General features: G+C 38.4%; 1 protein-coding gene and 1 long non-coding RNA gene across 12 annotated transcripts in view; one reads left to right on the top strand and one right to left on the bottom strand.

Moving 5' to 3' along the window:
- The first annotated feature begins 4,381 nt into the window (after positions 1–4,381).
- Positions 4,382–6,018, top strand: LOC139777247 (uncharacterized). Its single transcript, XR_011719296.1, has 3 exons — positions 4,382–4,527; positions 4,894–5,197; positions 5,284–6,018. It is a non-coding gene; the product is annotated as an uncharacterized lncRNA (long non-coding RNA).
- Positions 6,019–10,447: 4,429 nt separating this feature from the next.
- The window catches only part of LOC139777248 (rap1 GTPase-activating protein 1), a 112,144-nt gene continuing 102,510 nt past the window's right edge, over positions 10,448–20,081 (bottom strand). For all 11 annotated transcript variants that reach the window (XM_071714546.1, XM_071714547.1, XM_071714548.1 and 8 more), the window contains 7 exons: positions 19,443–19,625; positions 17,591–17,829; positions 17,083–17,361; positions 16,716–16,881; positions 16,245–16,550; positions 15,478–16,017; positions 10,448–15,386 (listed from right to left, as the gene is read on the bottom strand). In XM_071714546.1, coding sequence (XP_071570647.1) covers positions 15,225–15,386; positions 15,478–16,017; positions 16,245–16,550; positions 16,716–16,881; positions 17,083–17,361; positions 17,591–17,829; positions 19,443–19,625 — 1,875 coding nt within the window. In that variant the 3' untranslated portion in view covers positions 10,448–15,224. The remainder of the gene's footprint in view (positions 15,387–15,477; positions 16,018–16,244; positions 16,551–16,715; positions 16,882–17,082; positions 17,362–17,590; positions 17,830–19,442; positions 19,626–20,081) is intronic.

Here is a 20,081-nt window from a genome sequence, read left to right as displayed (position 1 = left end):
GACGTGTGACACAAGCTGCTTCGAACACGCAAATTTCGCTGTAAGAAGCTGAAAAACCCAACGACGATAAAATGTCGATCAAATTTCGAGAGGCAAATCTCTTGTACAAGAAAGCACCGACTGCAAGAAGTATTGGTGAAACAAAAGATCGAGGACGAATGGCAGATATAATTGAATGTGCGATTGATGTGCACTTTCTTTGCCACGCCTTTGAATCCCGTTTCTTTTTATTAATTATAATCATTTCTAAAAGAAGAACGCGAAGAGTTTCAGGAACAGCGTCATCAGCATTTTCCATCATTTTATCTGGAGGGGGATAATTTTTTGTATCATAAACCCGTGAACGTACATCTTTAACAATAATGGCAGCAGCTTCTCGAATTACTTGCAGTTTTCCATCTTCTACATTTGGATTTTTATTTTTATACCAGTCTTCGGCGAGCAACTTATGACCAGTACTCCGAAAGCAAACGACAGTCTCGCGCCGGTTTATATAAAAAATTAATATGTCATTTCCATATTTTTGTTTCAATCGCGCTTTAACCGTACGACAATCTGGATGATAATCTCCTTCGATTTGACTCATCAATTCACTGATCGTAAATTGGCATTCGTCTGAATTTTCCGCAAGAAAAGAGTAAATATACTCCATAGCTGTATCGATATCATTCGACTTATTTTTTTTTTCTTTAACCTGGATAGTTAAACGACGGCAGCAATCGTGGTGATATCGCGCTTTAACCACTGTCAGATCCGGAATCGGACGGATACGGTTCATTACGCCCCGGGCAAAATCATCGTTGCGATCATTCAAATGCTTGAAAATTGTATCTCGTATGGAATTACTTTTCACTCCACAAATTATTCTTCGTCTGTCAACGGGCAATGATTTTTGCTGTTTTATAAATACCTCATCAATTACTTCGGCGCAGAAAAGACAACGTTTTTCAAAATCGAATGCCGGTGGATGGAATGCCGGTGGATGGTTCGAAGATTGCGATGACGACGGAGAAGATGGAGGTGATTTTGAGGTCGAAACAGCACAGTTGCTCCGACGACGAATAGCCGCTGCAGCCATTCTCTCTTTGATGTATGCTTTTCGACAGTGCACGTGCACTGTGATGTTGTTGACGTCCTCCAGCATGCGCGTATGTTCCTCGTCGCCCCTCTTAATAGCAAACGAATGTAAAGTTTGCACACCTCTTTTTTGAACGACAGTAATTTCGCCGTCGCTCAGCGCTTTCCCACAAATAAAACACTCGCTCATTTTCGTGAAATTTCACTCTGAAACGCTCGAAATACAGTTCACGACTGATCAAAAATAATATACAATAACACACAATGACACACACAAACAACACACACACACACAATAACACTGTACAGTTCGCGGAACAGAGTTTTATAATATACGACAATTCACAATAAAACCGCGAATTTTCCCCATGAAAAAGAGCATTTACTAGACACACTCAACTTTGGCGCTCTCTATCTCTGGTGTTTATTGAGTCACCGCAAAAAAATATATACGAAAATTGTAGAGAATTGAATCCTCTACAAGTTTTATTTGAACATTTTTTTGATCAAACTAACAGGGGGCGATATAAGTGTCAATAAAAATGTTCAACCCCTAATTGACGGCACTTTTTTGGTTGTAACTTTTTTTCCTTGACAGCTATTAAAAATTTTTTCAAACAAAAGTTGTAGCAAATATTTTTTCCTACAAAACTAAAAAAAAAGAAAAAAATTCGACCAATAGGAGCCGAGATATTCAAACTTTAAATATTCACCCCTATTTTCAAGATGGCCGCCGACGCACAGGGAAATTTTGTTGAAACTTTGTGAATTTGGGCATCTCCTATGACCCTCTACTCACCCTCAAAAAATTGGCTTGTCAATCCGTTTTGTAGATATTCGGTGTTTTTCGAGCTAATTTTACTGGCCTATTACAGTGAATACAGAAACGCAGCCTCTGTCACACAGGTACAACCCGAACGTTTCCGAACAGCGTAAGCCTCGGCGGGTGCACCCGGGTGAAGTTTCCGAACGCAGCCTTGATGACGTACTCTCCTTCATTTCCAGATCGCGGCGGACATGGAAAGGACCGGCTCCGGAACGAGTGGCGTCGCGAGAGTTGTTTAATTGGTAAGAGTAAGCTTTATTAATCTCACATGCATTATTTAACGCAGCAGCTATCGCATGGTATCGATTCAGCGCTCGGGCGTACAGATATTTCTCAAAAATAAGTATTTCGCGGTACTTGTTCGGCCGCAGGCGCGTCGCGCGGACAATCGCGGACGATCATATTTTCCATCTGTCGCGAATATCGCGGATGTATCTGCCAAAAATATTAATTCGCCTATTCGCTAGAGTACAAATAAATAACAATCGTTAAAAAAGGCGAGCATAATAATATTTCCTTCTCGCAGTACGAAAAATATGCATAATCGCGAAGTTGAGAGCGGGACGCGTAGCGACACCGCGGCCGACACTCTTGGCTTGGCGCGAGAAGTTGTCCGCGCGGGGGATGAGGATGACGCGTCTCCGCCATATTGATGATGTTTTCCTTCCATTTCCAAATTCCAGATCGCGACGGGCACGAGTCGGATCGGCTGCGGAATGAGTGGCGTCGCGAGAGTTGTCCCAGGTAGCAAACACAAGTCATTTTGACGTCAAATACTAGTCATGTTTGTACAAATGACGTCAAATGACCAAAAAGCGACTATGTCTTTAAAAATGACATTATACTGACGTTATTCCATAACATCATTATGACGTCTATTTTTAGTCATTTTTGGTTAGGTTAGTCTATGACATCGGCGACTAATAATGGACGTTTATAAGACGTCATTTCTTAGACCATCTAAAGACGTCATTTTAAAGACGTCTTAAAGTCGTCCAAATAAGGTCTTTTTGTAATATAACTATTTTTACTTCTTAATATTGTTTAATAAAGTAATAATAAAATAAAAACCACAAAATTAACTGCAATATGTTTGTTTAGCAACTTTATGATTGAAGTGGCGAATTTATGGTATAAGTGGATGTAGTTGCGTGTGATTATAGTTTTATGATAACTATAATTTCACGCAGTGTTATAGCTATCAAGAAGATTATCATTACAAGATTTTTGAACACTTTAAAGATGTACCTGTTATAGACAAGTACAGTTAATAAGGAAGCATCAGGGTGAGAAGATCGTCACTGTCCACTAGATCATCGAAGTCAAGCGACTCGGACGCGGTACTGTACTAGGATGGGTGACCGCCTTGAGAGCGGCTATACGCACATGGCATGTAACGAAACAGTTAAAAAAGTTTTTTTTTCTTAGATAAAGAAAAAGAACATTTTTTTATAAACGTTTATCAAGTAGACATTTTAACATTTTAATTTCATAAAAAACATTTCTAGAAACCGGTATGTCGTACAATGGACCTATTTTTGCCGTCAATAAGACGTCAGAAAATGACGTCAATTGTCTGTGACATTAGACCGTCATTTTAACGTCATTATGCCGCCAGTTAGTGACGTCAGGAATGGTCAGTAAAGGACCAAAATTTGACGTCAAACTGACTTGTGTTTGCTACCTGGGGTTTAATTGATAAGTGTATTTTATTAATCTATGTATACATTATTTACCGCAGTATTTATCGAGTAGTATTGATTCAGCGCTTGGGTGTAGATATTTCTAAAAAATACGTATTTCGCGGTACTTTGCGCTCAGTCGAAGGCGTTTCGCGCGGACAATCACGAAAGTGACGATAATGATTTACTTGAAAAGTGATATTTCGTATTTTACATTTTTAGGTCGATTATTTCGCTTCATTTTCTCGCGCAGATACAGAAAAATCTGCTGTTGGAAAATTGCTACCAAAAATCATATCAAACAAACTTGCGCGTATTCTTAAGGAGCCACATCTACCTAGAAAAAATTTTTTTTCATTTTTTTTTATTGCATTTTCTAAAAGTTTCAAGTGTTGAGAATATATCCTGAAAATTTTACATCGATATCTGTAAAATTGACGAAGTTATAGAATTCCAAAGAAAACAAGTTCGAGCGTTCGATCGTTCGAGCTCCGCTACCTGACGTGGCGCGCATGGAAAATATAGCTCTAGCAGTATTTTGGGTTTCAGTTGTCTTCTCGATCTTGTGTATTGTTGTTCATGACAAAAGAGTCCCTTTTAGGGGCCTAGGGGAGCGACCCCACCTGTGTCCTTCAGCTGAGGACCGTTAAAATTCAGTACGAAAGCCATTGAGCTAGCGAGTAGACGTACTAGTAGACTTTACGCACTTGCTCTTCTGTTCTGTATTCGAGTTTTAAAGCGTACGTAAAGTGATAATAATGGCATCGAAAATTGAAGACACTGCGAGAACCAAGACAGAGAGCGCATCAATTCAGCTGAAATTCGAGTGCAGGAGGCGACGCGCGAAGAGAGAATTGCTCGCAGACAAAAACAATCCTCTTCGCATGAAGCTGCAATTGCTGCTGAGGGTACTTTATATGGTCCTGGAATTGACGACTAGAGGTAAAGTTAAAAATTCTTCACTTAACAATAGTAGAACCATACTTGAAACTTTAAACGCGTTTTTCTCAAAACACTGTTTTCGAAGCCGGTGGACATCATATCTGGAAAACCGCTCGATGGATCGTTTTGAAATTTACACAAAATACGCTGAGAAACATTTAGAGATCGTTGACGATCTTACTTTTTTTAAATCGATCTTTATTTTTTAATAATTACGTAAGAATGACGACATTTTTTCATAGATTTTCCATACCTGAGTTTCAATTTGTTGCCGTTTTGTTTAAAAAATCGATTTTAAAAATCGGCGATCGTCAACGACTCGTCTTTATTGTTAACTTAAATAACCCCTTTGGTTTTTTATTTCAGATCAACCGTTTTAACTGGACAGTGTCCACCGCCGAACGTGTCGAAAAAAAACTTATCATCTGCCGGCGGCCATAACTTTTTTGTTTTTGGACATTTTTTAATAAAAATTTTTTTTAAAGCTCTCAAAACATGTATCTTTAAGTACAAAAAAATTCGTTTTATTCCCACTAATCGTTTCTGAAAAAAAAATTTCTGAATTTCGACCTATTTTTCGGGCTTCTAGGTAGATGTAGCCCCAATTGGACAGGATCGGGTATGATCAAATTAAGCATTGAAGGCACCCCACTCCACGAAGCACTTCAGTGTAAGTTGCACTCTGATTGAACAAACGTACATATATACATACATCTGATTGGCAATAACTTCATTGAGTTGTTTTGGTATTTCCAGGTGCTATTTTGAAAAATTTTCCGCAAAGCGATCTTCAAGCTGCCACAGGCAGTATGAAGAGATGATTTCACACAAGTAGCCAAAGAAAAGTATAAGGGACCTAAATAATTAGGTATTACCCCTTTTGGGGGGTAATAATCGGGAATGATACCTCAGAGAAACGTCTGGCCGGACACGCGGATCTTCGTGCATGTATTAGAACGAATGGCAATAATGGAACGGTGCATACTAACGATGTTTATAACCGAGGGTGCGCGCCACCATAACTCGTTATCCGCGCTTCATGCGTTTCTTTTGTGGAATTTTTCAAAGCGCGGCTGTAATTGCAAATACTTGCACAGTGTTAAAGTCACTGATCGACAACACCCAATCAGACTCGAGATTCTGTGCTCTTAACATTTTACTTCAAAATATTGATATACTATGATTTCTTATAAGAAAATATACTATCCAGTTTATTAAGTAACTTCGCTACTTTATAATTTATGTCCCTTTATAACTTTATAAGTTTTTATAACGTTTTTTAGTACCATCTGTTCTCGCTGAATTTCTTTCACACATTCCCTGATTTTAAACCATGCCGTAGAACAGTCTAATATCTTTCAACAAATATCGTACAATATATATAAGTTAAAAATTATAATATTATATTTTATGTCAAATATTATACAGTGTTGTATTATGGTACATGTACATCACAGTCACTTAAAATATAATAAATAATTTAAAAATAAACTAGTTTTTAATATATTTTTAAATATAAGTATCTTATTAATTATACATATATAATATGTACGAAAAAAATCACGAGAAAAGTCAAGAAGACGTTGTTTTGACGTCATTATGACGTCACGAAATCGTTCTTGCCAGGAACCATAATGACGTCATCATTACTTAAACAAATATGACTTTTAAAAGATGTCATTTTGACGTCATTTTGACTTATGTGTTCTCCACTATCGAAAGGAGGTGAAAACGTTCCTTCCGCATGCAAATCTTACTTTTCGGTCAATTTTACAACTTTCACGAATACGTTAAACGTTAGAGCACAAGCACAGAGCGAATAATAAAGAAATAGCATGCACAACAAAATAGGTTGTCAACATGTCACGAAGGACAGAATTCTCCATTGGAGAGGGTTCTGATTTCTGCCGCGACGGTACGTCGCCACCGTCAACGCAGAGTTCTCGGCTGACCATCCATCAGGAGCCTTAATGGGTTTCCTGTTAAGGTGCGATTTCACGATGACGCTCGACGCTGGATTCGAGCGTCAAATCTGGTCACGTGATAGATTCAGAGGGACGCGAGTGGTTAGGTTATATTTCGCGTCCCTCTGAATCTATCACGTAACCACCCAGGTAGCAAACACAAGTCATTTTGACGTCAAATTTTGGTCCTTTACTGACCATTCCTGACGTCACTAACTGGCGGCATAATGACGTTAAAATGACGGTCTAATGTCACAGACAATTGACGTCATTTTCTGACGTTTTATTGACGGCAAAAATAGGTCCATTGTACAACATACCGGTTTCTAGAAATGTTCTTTATGAAATTAAAATGTTAAAATGTCTACTTGATAAACGTTTATAAAAAAATGTTCTTTTTCTTTATCTAAGAAAAAAAAAACTTTTTTAACTGTTTCGTTACATGCCATGTGCGTATAGCCGCTCTCAAGGCGGTCACCCATCCTAGTACAGTACCGCGTCCGAGTCGCTTGACTTCGATGATCTAGTGGACAGTGAGGATCTTCTCACCCTGATGCTTCCTTATTAACTGTACTTGTCTATAACAGGTACATCTTTAAAGTGTTAAAAAATCTTGTAATGATAATCTTCTTGATAGCTATAATAGTGCGTGAAATAGTTATCAAAAAACAATAATCACACGCAACTACATCCACTTATACCATAAATTCGCCACTTCAATCATAAAGTTGCTAAACAAACATATTGCAGTTAATTTTGTGGTTTTTATTTTATTATTACTTTATTAAACAATATTAAGAAGTAAAAATAGTTATATTACAAAAAGACCTTATTTGGACGACTTTAAGACGTCTTTAAAATGACGTCTTTAGATGGTCTAAGAAATGACGTCTTATAAACGTCCATTATTAGTCGCCGATGTCATAGACTAACCTAACCAAAAATGACTAAAAATAGACGTCATAATGATGTTATGGAATAACGTCAGTATAATGTCATTTTTAAAGACATAGTCGCTTTTTGGTCATTTGACGTCATTTGTACAAACATGACTAGTATTTGACGTCAAAATGACTTGTGTTTGCTACCTGGGCAGATTTGACGCTCGAATCCAGCGTCGAGCGTCATCGTGAAATCGCACCTTTAGAAATATTTAACTTAATGCTTAAAATATTAAAATAAAGTTTGAACAAATTTCAAATGGAGACTCATCATGATTGGTCGCATGCAATCCGCGCTGCTCTCGATACGCTTCATGAGTACCTCGGGACCGTGAGGCTGGGGTCCCATGGAGCGGATTACGCGGAAGCGGAACGAGCGTATCACCAATCACGGGACCGTTTCGACGGAATCTTTGAAAGGGTTCTATCAGAATGATGCCGTGATTGGTGATACACGGCATCATTCTGATAGAACCCTTTCAAAGATTCCGTCGAAACGGTCCCGTGATTGGTGATACGCTCGTTCCGCTTCCGCGTAATCAGCTCCATGGGACCCCAGCCTGAATCTGCGTAACGAAAACAGCGGAACGCTTGTGATTGGTAAAGGCTATCGTTCCGCGATTTTCTGCGTACGCCGTTCCGCTGCATGAGTTTGCACCCTGAGACGGATGGGCTGCGGAACGAGTGGCGTCGCGACTTATTTAAGTGGTAAGTGTCGTATTAACATGCATTAATTCTGCATTGAACATTTATTGCAATACCTATCGCGAAGTATAGATTCGGATATTGATAATCGCGAATCAATTAGCGATGCCGCATCTCTCTTAGCGTGCGAAAGTTAATCGGGTGAGAAACTTTTACTGCCATCTTAGAGAGATAAATATTACACTAAGAAAAAAAAATAGTTCAAAAAAATATTTATTTAGATTGCTATTTATGTAGATTAAATATAAGTATCATATTGTTTATATTAATTTTCCTGTCAATAAAGGTATTTAATTTTAAATTAATATGTACAGTCAGGATACGGCCAGGTACCCAGGTAGCAAACACAAGTCATTTTGACGTCAAATACTAGTCATGTTTGTACAAATGACGTCAAATGACCAAAAAGCGACTATGTCTTTAAAAATGACATTATACTGACGTTATTCCATAACATCATTATGACGTCTATTTTTAGTCATTTTTGGTTAGGTTAGTCTATGGCCTAGTTTACACCGTGCGTTTAGGCCGCGACCTATACCTTATATTCAACCCAAACACGATAGGTCGCGACGATGTAAACAGTTGCAACCTCGCTTGGGTCAGGTCTCTTTTTCGCGTGCCCTGACCTAAATTAGGCGTAGACCTAAAGTAGGACGTAACGCGTGTAAACGCAGGTGACCTAAAGATCGCCTAAAGTGCAGAGAGTGTACCAATAAATACTGGATACTGGATTTTTATCTATATTCGACCAAAAGTATCATAGGTCTACATGGTGTAAACGTTTTGTTTAGAAGCCTATTTTAGGTCAGGGCATAGGTCAGGTCGCGATCAGGTCGCACGGTGTAAACTAGGCCTATGACATCGGCGACTAATAATGGACGTTTATAAGACGTCATTTCTTAGACCATCTAAAGACGTCATTTTAAAGACGTCTTAAAGTCGTCCAAATAAGGTCTTTTTGTAATATAACTATTTTTACTTCTTAATATTGTTTAATAAAGTAATAATAAAATAAAAACTACAAAATTAACTGCAATATGTTTGTTTAGCAACTTTATGATTGAAGTGGCGAATTTATGGTATAAGTGGATGTAGTTGCGTGTGATTATAGTTTTATGATAACTATTTCACGCATGTTATAGCTATCAAGAAGATTATCATTACAAGATTTTTGAACACTTTAAAGATGTACCTGTTATAGACAAGTACAGTTAATAAGGAAGCATCAGGGTGAGAAGATCGTCACTGTCCACTAGATCATCGAAGTCAAGCGACTCGGACGCGGTACTGTACTAGGATGGGTGACCGCCTTGAGAGCAGCTATACGCACATGGCATGTAACGAAACAGTTAAAAAAGTTTTTTTTTCTTAGATAAAGAAAAAGAACATTTTTTTATAAACGTTTATCAAGTAGACATTTTAACATTTTAATTTCATAAAAAACATTTCTAGAAACCGGTATGTCGTACAATGGACCTATTTTTGCCGTCAATAAGACGTCAGAAAATGACGTCAATTGTCTGTGACATTAGACCGTCATTTTAACGTCATTATGTCGCCAGTTAGTGACGTCAGGAATGGTCAGTAAAGGACCAAAATTTGACGTCAAAATGACTTGTGTTTGCTACCTGGGTAGTAGAGATATAAAATAATATACATATATAATTAAATTAATGAGAGATGCCCTCGGAAAAAAGGGACGCCTGTGTGTTCTCACGCACGTAAAAAAGCGAAACATTTATTTGAAAATTGACTTTTTAAACGTATAATGTCTTTGGAACAGTAAGAAGTTTTATGGTTTCAAAGGCACCCGCTGATAGTCAAAACTGTCGAAAACAGATTTTTGAAAGTGTTTACTGCAAATTTTGGCGATAGAATGTCAGCAGAAACATAATAGCATCTGTTAACAGAATATAACGGCAAATTGATTGCAGAGAAACTGAATAAAATCTGCTGTTTCGTAACTATTTAAACGATATATTCCATTTTAAATGTTTGTGAAAGAACAGATTCTGCTCGGCTTCTGTCGACAATTTACTGCCAGATTATATAGGCAGACTCTGCCGGCAAAACACTCGAGTTTAATGCGGATACAGATGATACCGGATCTGTAGTGCGATATCTGAGCAAATCTGTTGCTACCAATCTGTTGTCATACTGCAAAAATAGTTTGCTTACTGGGCATCTTTTATTTAAATGTGCCAAAATATCTTCTTCATATTGCTTTTGAGAATTTAAAATCTTTTTATGATAAAATTAAAGCTTATTTAACCCTATATTATTTTCGAAAAGCCGAATAATTATCTGTTGCTTTGTACGTCTTCTTTATTTCTCTCCTTTTTGTATATATAATACATATACTTATATATACATAGACTAGTCCACTAATCAAAGCTCTTCGCATTTTCAAAGACCGCTTAGACATTGACATTGACTCGTAGTTTACCGAATATCGTACACATCATGTACTTGCAATTTTCTGTGCATAAGGAGCTTTATCAGATTCGAAATATTTCCCGTAGAGTTCCCCTGTGTCAAACGTTCTTAATTCTGATTTTATGATAACATTTATTTGGTGCATGGTTCCTGTAGCGTTATGCTCTAATTGTGCTTTAAAGAATTATTCATTGCCAAATGTTTGGATCGATATAATAGCTTGTGGACTCTGAGCGTGAGCGACATTTATCCTCTCGCATCTTACGCAAAAATAGCGATTCGATGATATCGATAAACATTCAATTCCCCGATTTTTACGTTTGTTTCAAATTGCTCGCGAAGCCAGAAAGCACAGAATCCCAAACTCAGTGGATGCGACAATGACTAATCTGTCGAAAAGTTTCGCTAAGAGTTTTCCATGTACTTATGTACGTCTTACGTCTACATCATGCACATTAATTTTTTTTCGCGGGTGTAACACGATAAACGCACGGATTATATTTTCTTTTAGACTGTTATTTATGTACTCGAAAGCACGAACGCATTATGTTTATCGATAACGCGTTTACTCTAAGACAGCTCAGTAAACACCCTTTACAAATACTCGGAATTATTTTCCACGCAATGGTGAAATCGAAGAGATCAAATGCCTAATGTGTCTCACATTGTGGTAGAAGATATATACAGGGTATCCCAGATCTCCTGCGTCAACCGTCATCGTCATAGGATATCGTTGAGCCTAAAAAATGCCGACTCCGGTAGAAAAATGTCTCAGAATTCTTAATATTATTATTAATTAGAATGTCTATGAAAATTTTAAGACTCCCAGATTTTTTATACGAATTGAAACATTTTTTTAGAAAAATTTAGATAAAATAATAATAAAATGCGCAATTCACCAGAAATTTTCATATATATATGTATAGATACTGAAATATTCCTCATTCAATTACTTTTGAAAGTATCTGTGAAAAATATGACATTTTTTTCAGAATTTTTCACAAATCTAAAATCTGAGCAATTTTTTCACCAGAGGAGGCTACATGTATAATAATCTTTAAATAAGAAGTGTTTGAGTTGATCCGAAACTCAGACGTTTCGGTATAGGATAATAGTGAAAGCGTTTTTAAGCATCAGTCCTTGATATCAAAATTGACATATCTCTGCATACATCTTCAATATTAATTGTGCGATGTTTGCAGCCATGCGCGAATAATTTGTTTGATCAACTTTAAACACTTCTCATTTACAAATTATTATGGATAATATTGACATTTTGATATCAGGATTTTTATCTTAAAATAATCTCCAAAACCTGCCATTAACAGTTATCACAGGAAATCCAAGACACTCTCTATATATGTATATATAAATTGTTTTTTCTAAGAGTAAAGTATTCGAGTTAGTTGTAGAAATGGATAATTAATGTTAGATACAAAATATATTTATATATATCTGTGGCAATATTTTCTATCCTCCCCCTCTCTCTTCTACTCCTCAGTCCGTTCTCTTGTCCTTGGTATAATAATGGTATAATATAATAATGAATATCTCTCTACAATATAGACATTAATCTTCCTTTGACTTTTCGCAAGGCCAGCATAGAAATCACACTAGACAGTAATGAAACTTAGTCTCCGGAGACCGATCAGACGATGATTTCCATAATTGAACGCAACTTTCGACGTTATGTACATTGTACAAGTAAGGAGGCTCTCAATTAAATTCTTTGCGAGTATAATAGTCTATATAAATAGTCGTAATATAAATCCTCTATAGATATCTAATAGTAGGTAGTATACAAGACATTTCTGAAAATACTCAAAGTACACGTTCTATGATAAGATAAACGTCCACAACGATAACACTGCAAAAAAAAAATTGCACGAAGAGAACGAAGGTAATTGTTTCCCGTAGTTGAAATTCTGGGGATTACCCTCGTTCCCGTGCTTGAGAACAGTGGGCTATTAATGAACAGTGTAATTACTTCTCTGATAATATATAGAATAGATATTGCAGTTCAGACTTCATAGACGCGATTTTTCCTGTATTCTTTGGTTTATCGGCCACTTATCTCGGATTGTCTTCCTCAGATCCAATTGAATCACGGATATAAATATTTAATTTTCTCTTTGTCGCAGATCTCTATCAGACATAACATCAACGATCAACGAAAACAAATCCGTCGTTATTTTAGATTAATGAGATATTTTGTACATTATTTTCAATTTAACATATTTAGAACAATTCATATATTTTTCCTCCTTCTAGAATCATTTTAACACATTTAGAATAATTCGTATATCTTCCCTCCTCCCGAAATAATTTTAACGCGTTTAGAATAATTCATATATCTTTCTTTTTTCTAGAATAATATGTATATCTCATTACTGTTCTTCTTAATGTCAAAATGTCCCACAAGCCTTTGAATCTTTGTACAATGACATGTACAAAAGCTTACTGAAATGGTGCTGACATATGCTAGTCATCGTTTCGATCAATTTATAAATAACGCAAAAGCATAAGAATATCAGTAGATTTCGGAAAATATAATTCCTATTCAATCCTCTAGTAGGTACTATAAGAGATTGAAAGACGCTAGTTTTATTAATAAGTTCGTCCGAAATACTGCGACTTTAGTATCTTCATCTACATCATTTTTCCTCTTCCTGCTGTTATCGAATTTAAGGTAAAAAAAATTTCGCTTTTTTTCTTATTTTCGGTAGAAATAGTTTTGTTCTTATGCGATAAAGAGAGAGAGAGAGAGAGAGAGAGAGAGACAAATGTTTAAATTATCGATACTACAGCGGCAGTATATCAGTCGTTGTTTTTCAATAGTATGTAAAGTGTTGTTGGTACAATCAATCACGTTATATAAATAGTAGAACAGACTTTACGTATTCTCGAAAGAGAAATGTCGAGGCGACATCGCATAGGCAGTGATAAATGTGATGGTCTGTCAAAGTAGTTGCGAGAACGATGCTTCTATTTCCTTTTTCGACGAAAGTATCTGACGAAACGAAACTTGTAATTTCTTTTCAACCTGTAAAAATAATGGAAAACGGGAAAACAGGGGAAACAAGGAAAGTAAGAAAAAAAGAAAAGTTATGAATTTTACTACATTAAACTTTGGTATTATGTGTGAGTGAACGTCATCGTTCCTCCTCTTTGTGCCAGTTCGCTTAGCGCCTTCGAGTGTCTGCCCTATATTAACGATTATTTACAATGATCATACAAAGTACAACATAATCAATGTTAATAAAAGTATTAATAATAGTAAAGCTGATAATAATAATGGTATAAGAATCGTATTAATACTAGCCATAAGAAATAACAGAAAGATCGACACCTGTCAACCAAGAACGAATACAAAATACTTAACTTTAGATGGAGAACAGTGAATGATAACGCATTTTTCGTTTGCGAGTGCAAAAGGGAGTAACGATACTTTGTGAATACACGTGATGCATACTTAAATAATTTGGTGCTGTGCACGGTTGGTTAAAAACGAAATGGAAATCAGTTTGTCGCTAAAACTAGCACGCGAGGATGGTGTTTCGAAGATGATTAAATCTCGTAGAGGTTTCTCTAAAACTATTCTCTGGTATCTAATACTAGGAAACTAATAAACGGGTAAGTCTATCGTGACAAATACTGTAGCTAGCGGTACATATTTCCTTCTGCAATCGCGCATGACAAAAGGTTTCTCGACTACGTAAGATCGCATCTAACATGGAAGAAGTTTTATCCAATTGTGGACAATTGGATAATCCGCGCCACGAAAAAATAAACGAGAGCTACGTGTTGTTTGCTTCGACAGATAGATACGTTTTTGTTGCGGCGCATCGTGACAACTTTTGTTTCTTCTTAATGTCAAGTGCTGAATCCGCGCTTCTTAAAATAACTAACATTACAGATATCCCTACTTCTTCTTTTTATGTCCATATCTGTATATTGACTACGAATGGTCAACTTAAATCTATCAATAAATTAATAGATAAATATTACACGTGTTTTATAAGTCAAACAAGAACTCTAACAATCTTGAATCTATATTGCAAGTGTCTTGATGACACTTTGGTCACTATACACAGTTTCACAGATTCGTGTTAATTCTACTATCTCGTATATGACTTATAGAACTTGTACCGATCTCTACCTCGAGAAAGAAAACTCGATTTGGATGATCAATCCTCATGGTAAAGCATCTTGCAAACTCTATTATGCTCTTGCGGAGCACTAACAATAGACCTTTGGAAGTAATGAATTCCTGGTGAATGGAAGGTACATAGTGTTTAAGTATCGAGTACTCATCCAGCGTTTAAAAGTCTTAATGCTTTATTTTACGTCTCTGTCACGTTCTTTAGTTCATCTGTTGATATCTGTTTCGCGTGTCTTTCAGTAATCTCGATATTGAACTATGCGCGAAAGTGGTGTAACGGGAAAGAATCAACGTGCGTGCGAAAGCCGTGTGAATTGCGACAAATCTCTAATAAAGATAAAGAAAATTTATTTCGCACGTTTTCGAAGATAATTTTTCAGATCTACAGCACATGCAATTGTATTCGACCGCAAAGGCCATACTATCTAACATCTCACGAGAGCAACTCGTAATCATGCCTAAAGCTACATGTCGCGCTCGCAAACTTCACACGGTGGATGTCTGCTGGTTATTGTTATCCAGCGGAATGCTCGTGGAGCACTCCTTCAGCATCGCACGTAGTCGCAGGATTTCCTTAGACGCCGTTGCCAAATCGGACTCCAGTTGCAGTTCCTTTTCTCGACGACGTTTCAGTTCACGTTGGCATGTCTGCGATTAAAGTTTGACATTATTTCTTCGTGACCGCAAGTCTTTGGGATTTGAAGATAAAAAATTTCAATTAGATTTATTTTTTACTTACCACATTTTGCCGCAACAAATCCAGCTTATCGCATTTGAGCCTAGTGACCTCCATCCTCAAGTTTTCGTTTTCTGCGACTCCGTCTTTACCCGTACACCTTGTGGTATCGTGAGTCTCCGCGGAACTCATAGATTCAAGACCCGTGTCGCTATCGGGATACACGGCCTGATCGAGCTCGAGCTCGCTGTTGAGCGAACTGTCATCGCTTTCCGAGATCACTCGCTGCGTCACCTCTGTCGTTGTTTTCTCCTGTGTGCGCAGATTCTCGTGCGTTAATCGCTGTACCGTTGCTGGCGTTGGCGCCGGGATCTTGTCGATGACAGTGGCATCACTGTCGAGGCAGATAACACTCGTGCCCTGCGATTCCCTGCGATCGTATTCGTCCTGTTGCAATGTCGCCAGACTACTGTCTTGATTGTCGGTGTTGGATAAACTGCTGTCCTGGCTGCCGAGACTACCGCGTTCCGAATCTCTCCTCAGGGTTAGATCCGGTGAGCCGAGGGGACTGGACGGTTCCACTGAACGCTTGCTGCCGCTTACCTTGACATAGTTACAGTTATCAGTTTATTTAATATCTTATTTATATTTTAATTTACATTTTAATCTACAATTAAAATTGCAGTTTAATTTTTATTCTGTATATCTATTTTTATCGTGTAATCATGATTGCTGACTATTTCTCTTACGTAGTCATAATTAATTATTGAGAAAAAACTTTATTCTATAACAAATAATAAATACATTGCCATTCGTTCTTATTTACTTACTTTCGTGACAGTCGACTGTCGATTGCTCGGAGGACTGGACTCCGTCTGTTGACCTTTCTTGGCTAGCTGCTGCGGCACGCTCTCCGTTGATGCGTTTCTCACACGGGAAATCAGTGCTTTGCGTACCGTATCGATAAACCGCGAGCCGCTACCACTACTTCCTGAAGCGGATACGTCGTTCGTTGGACTCACTGGGCAAACGCTCAAGCCGGAATTTCCTAGGCCGAGCGGACCACCGAGAAATTCTGCCGTTTTGGTCTGTAGTTCTTCCATCAAAGATTCCAACAAAGCCGATCTAGTCCGTAGCTGAAAATCGTGCGATTAATTTAGTTGTCCCGTCTTTTCGCGTAGTCCTTTTCAGAAATTATCACGATAGCGAGCTATTGAATGTCAATTACGCGATACTCTCCGAGTTCTCTAATTTTGTCAGATGACGGAAACGGAAGAAAGCGTCTAGACAAAGAGACTTACCTCCAACTTGGAGAATTTCTCGGCTTTGTAAGCAGCGTTCTCGGCGTTCACGAGTTTCGTGAGCAGGAACTCTTTAAATTCAACACCTCTGAGAAAGACTGCCGGCGTCGGTAGAGCCGGTCCGAACCAGGGAACGTCGTCGCGTGCCGTCACACTGACTTTGTACCTTAAAATACAACGCCACTATTATTCGTTGCTTCTCGCGTTAATCAACATCGATTATTTGAACAAAAGTGACGTTTTCACGATCGACGTGTGAAAGATATTTGGACAAACGTTTCGATAATGGACCGTTTGCCAAGTTTAAGCTTTGTGACGTACGCAAGCGGCGTATAAACGGAAAGCAACTAAGAATCTAAGAATATACCTGGTATTAGGAGTGCAGGGGTCGATGACTTGCACGACGATGAAGGCGTGTAAGAAGTGGCTGGCGATCATGTCCGGGCTGAAGGGTGTCGGTTCCTCCTGAAATATGATGGCAACGATGTCATTGCCGATGTGTCGTTTGCGCTGCAGCTGTTGCGAATCGCCCGGGCTGTACGGTAACAACGAGGCCACGTGGAACAACACCTCCCGACCCCGGAACACTTCGTATACCGCCGAATCGCCGGTTTGACCGTGTCGAGTATCCAAACCACCGCGATAACTGCAATATCCAGCGAATTGGAAAATGGTATCGAAAAGAAATAAAGGAGAAGTAAAAAGGCAAATATTGAGAATAGCAATTTTTACAATTTTACATATATGTGTCTCAGGAACATAAAGGTATATAAAAAATGTGTTACACAAAGCCAATTATAAAATGTGGAAAAACTGTAAAGAGACAGGTATCCTATATTGGGATACTGTGTAGGAAAGGGTCAAAGAAACCTTACCCCTTGTGATCTTTGAGATCGATTTTCTGACCAAGCAGATCGAGGAACTCTTGAAAGGCCGGTGTAATCTGTCGATTGCCGAAGAGCTGCTCCTCGGTGAGTTGACCGGCTCGCTGGTGGAGAACGCCAAACTTGAACCTGGAGACCAGGGCGTGCTCGTCGTATCGGGCTATCAAGGTACCAGCACCGGGGCACATGACCGGCATCAGGGGGTTCACGTTTAGAGACTCGTTGATCGCCTGCGAAAGAAATATTCCTCGATGAGGACATGTACGAACAACACGTGACCGAGACACGATTACGAAAAAGCGAGGCAAGGTCTTTCCTGTGTTTTATCACATCGGCACGCCTCCTTATCTCTCTCCTTTTCTCTGTTTTCCTTTCTCTTTCTCTCACTTCCTCCTGCCACGGCGATCGCGCACGTAACAGCCAAGAGAGAGAGAGAGAGACAGAGATAAAGCATGCATACGCGCGGTGGACGTTAAATTATTCAGCGCGTTTATGCGTTTTTGCATAGGAATACACCGATAGAATATAGGACCCAAGGCCGGATATAGCATTTCCATCGCCCGAAGGTAACGAATTTTTAACAGTCGCTCTATGAAATGTTTTATTCATTTTTCGAAAGCGCTTGAGCGCTATCAATATTTCTGCAATTTTACACGATCTACAAATGTTTTATAGCCAGTATGAGAAACGATGCAAAATGTAGAAAGAAACATACAAAAGGAAAAAGATGGAAAATAAAATTATTTTATGATTTATATTATTATACATTCGCATCGATTTTAATAAAAATAACGATTTGAAAATAACTCTTTCGAAAATTTGATTTTTACTCAATTCTTTTTATACAAAATTTTTCATCAATTAACTTATATTTTTAAGTTTTAATTTGGTTTGCTGAAGATTCATACATAAGTTCGAGAATTCTCTAAATGTGTGTTGCTCCTTTCATCACGATCATATTTCAATGCTTTTTTGTGGAAGTGCGCTAATGTGAAAAAAATTCTGTCATGTTGCGTAATTCATCTATTGTAAGTTTAATAAATAATTCAAACGCACGATAACACCGTATTCGATAATCGCGCTAGATTGAATCCTCATCGTCGTTGGTTCGTTCCTCGTTACGAGAAATCCGATTGCGTGCGAGCAACTGTTTGATCTTAAAACAACTTCGAAAAACCGGGACCGTGAGCGTTTCATTTTACTCGTATTAATATCGGTTCTCCGTAAACACAACGCGACTGTTGTCTCAGGCGTTTCTTATTATCTCTTCAAACACACAGGTAATCGAGTATGCCTGTCTCGAGTGCGCCACCCAGTATAAGCGGCGCTTCTCCGATACGTAAACAGCGCATGATAAATCGCACAATAGCTCCAAGAAAGCCAAGTTTCGCGTCGGCAGGTTTAAAAAATGGAACGCAGCGTTCCACCTGATAGGAATTTCTAGCCGCATGATTGATCTCAAAATGCGCCGAAATATTTCACGAAATACGTAAACATGCTATGCAAATAAATATTTTAAACGAAAATTTTACATTCTATTCTATCTAATTACGTAAACATGCTATGCAAATAAATATTTTAAACGAAAATTTTACATTCTATCCTATCTAATCAGCAAAACTCCAATTTCTGAACTGATATTGCTGACATTCTATCATACCCAATCAGCAATAACTTAAATTTCTGAATTGAGGTCGCTGTAACGATTCTTCGGAGTCTTTCACGCGCTTTCCCAGAAGCGCGTCTCCTTGGCGTTTTAATTCGCAATTTCATCGCGTGACGTTACGCTGACTGGGAAGAATTTATTATCGCGGCCATCACGGTTGAATGCCGTCGTTTTTACCTTGACCATTTTCGACGGCGTAGGATTCGAGCTGAGATTCGTAGCAGGGACCAGGTCGTGCGTCGATCCCGCCCGGACTCGCAGCAGCACCCGCCAGTGTTCCTGTCCGGCGACCGTCTCGGCCTTCACCGAGACCAGGACCGGGCCGTTCTCACCGTCCCTTCCCACGAGATTCACGTGTTCCTGCGGAAAAAAGAAGCCGAGACGATAAGACGACGCGCGTTTCACGGTCGTGCGGGGCAGTTACGTGCAGCAATTAGCCACGGTTTCCGGTTCCTCTGCGGATACCATGCACGCTGTCGCTGACGCGTCTTTCAGGAATTCGTCGAAAAGCTGAGAAAATCGTGGGAAACGCGTGTGGAGCAATGCTCAAGGATACGGTTGCATGGGTAGATTGGTCGAAAAAAACTCCATCTTTTGTCCGCGATAAGCTTCCTTCAACGCGAGCCCGTTGAAAAGCCAAAAGTTCATCGGGATCATCGAGATTCTAATGCGTCTCCGAAATATCGGCATAAAGGAGAAATATAACGTCGAATATATAGGGTGTTTTCGGAAAATAGCGACAAACTTAAAAGGCCGAGAGATTTCGTAAAATTAAATAATTCTTTCGTAATAAACTCTTTGCAGTGATTTAAAGGA

Source organism: Temnothorax nylanderi, unplaced genomic scaffold, assembly GCF_030848795.1.
Source record: "Temnothorax nylanderi isolate EJ_2023f unplaced genomic scaffold, tnyl_v1.0 TNYL_tig0142_pilon, whole genome shotgun sequence".
Lineage (NCBI taxonomy): Eukaryota > Metazoa > Arthropoda > Insecta > Hymenoptera > Formicidae > Temnothorax > Temnothorax nylanderi.
The sequence above is the reverse complement of the archived record's forward strand: the minus strand, read 5'-3'. Positions and strand labels throughout refer to the sequence as shown.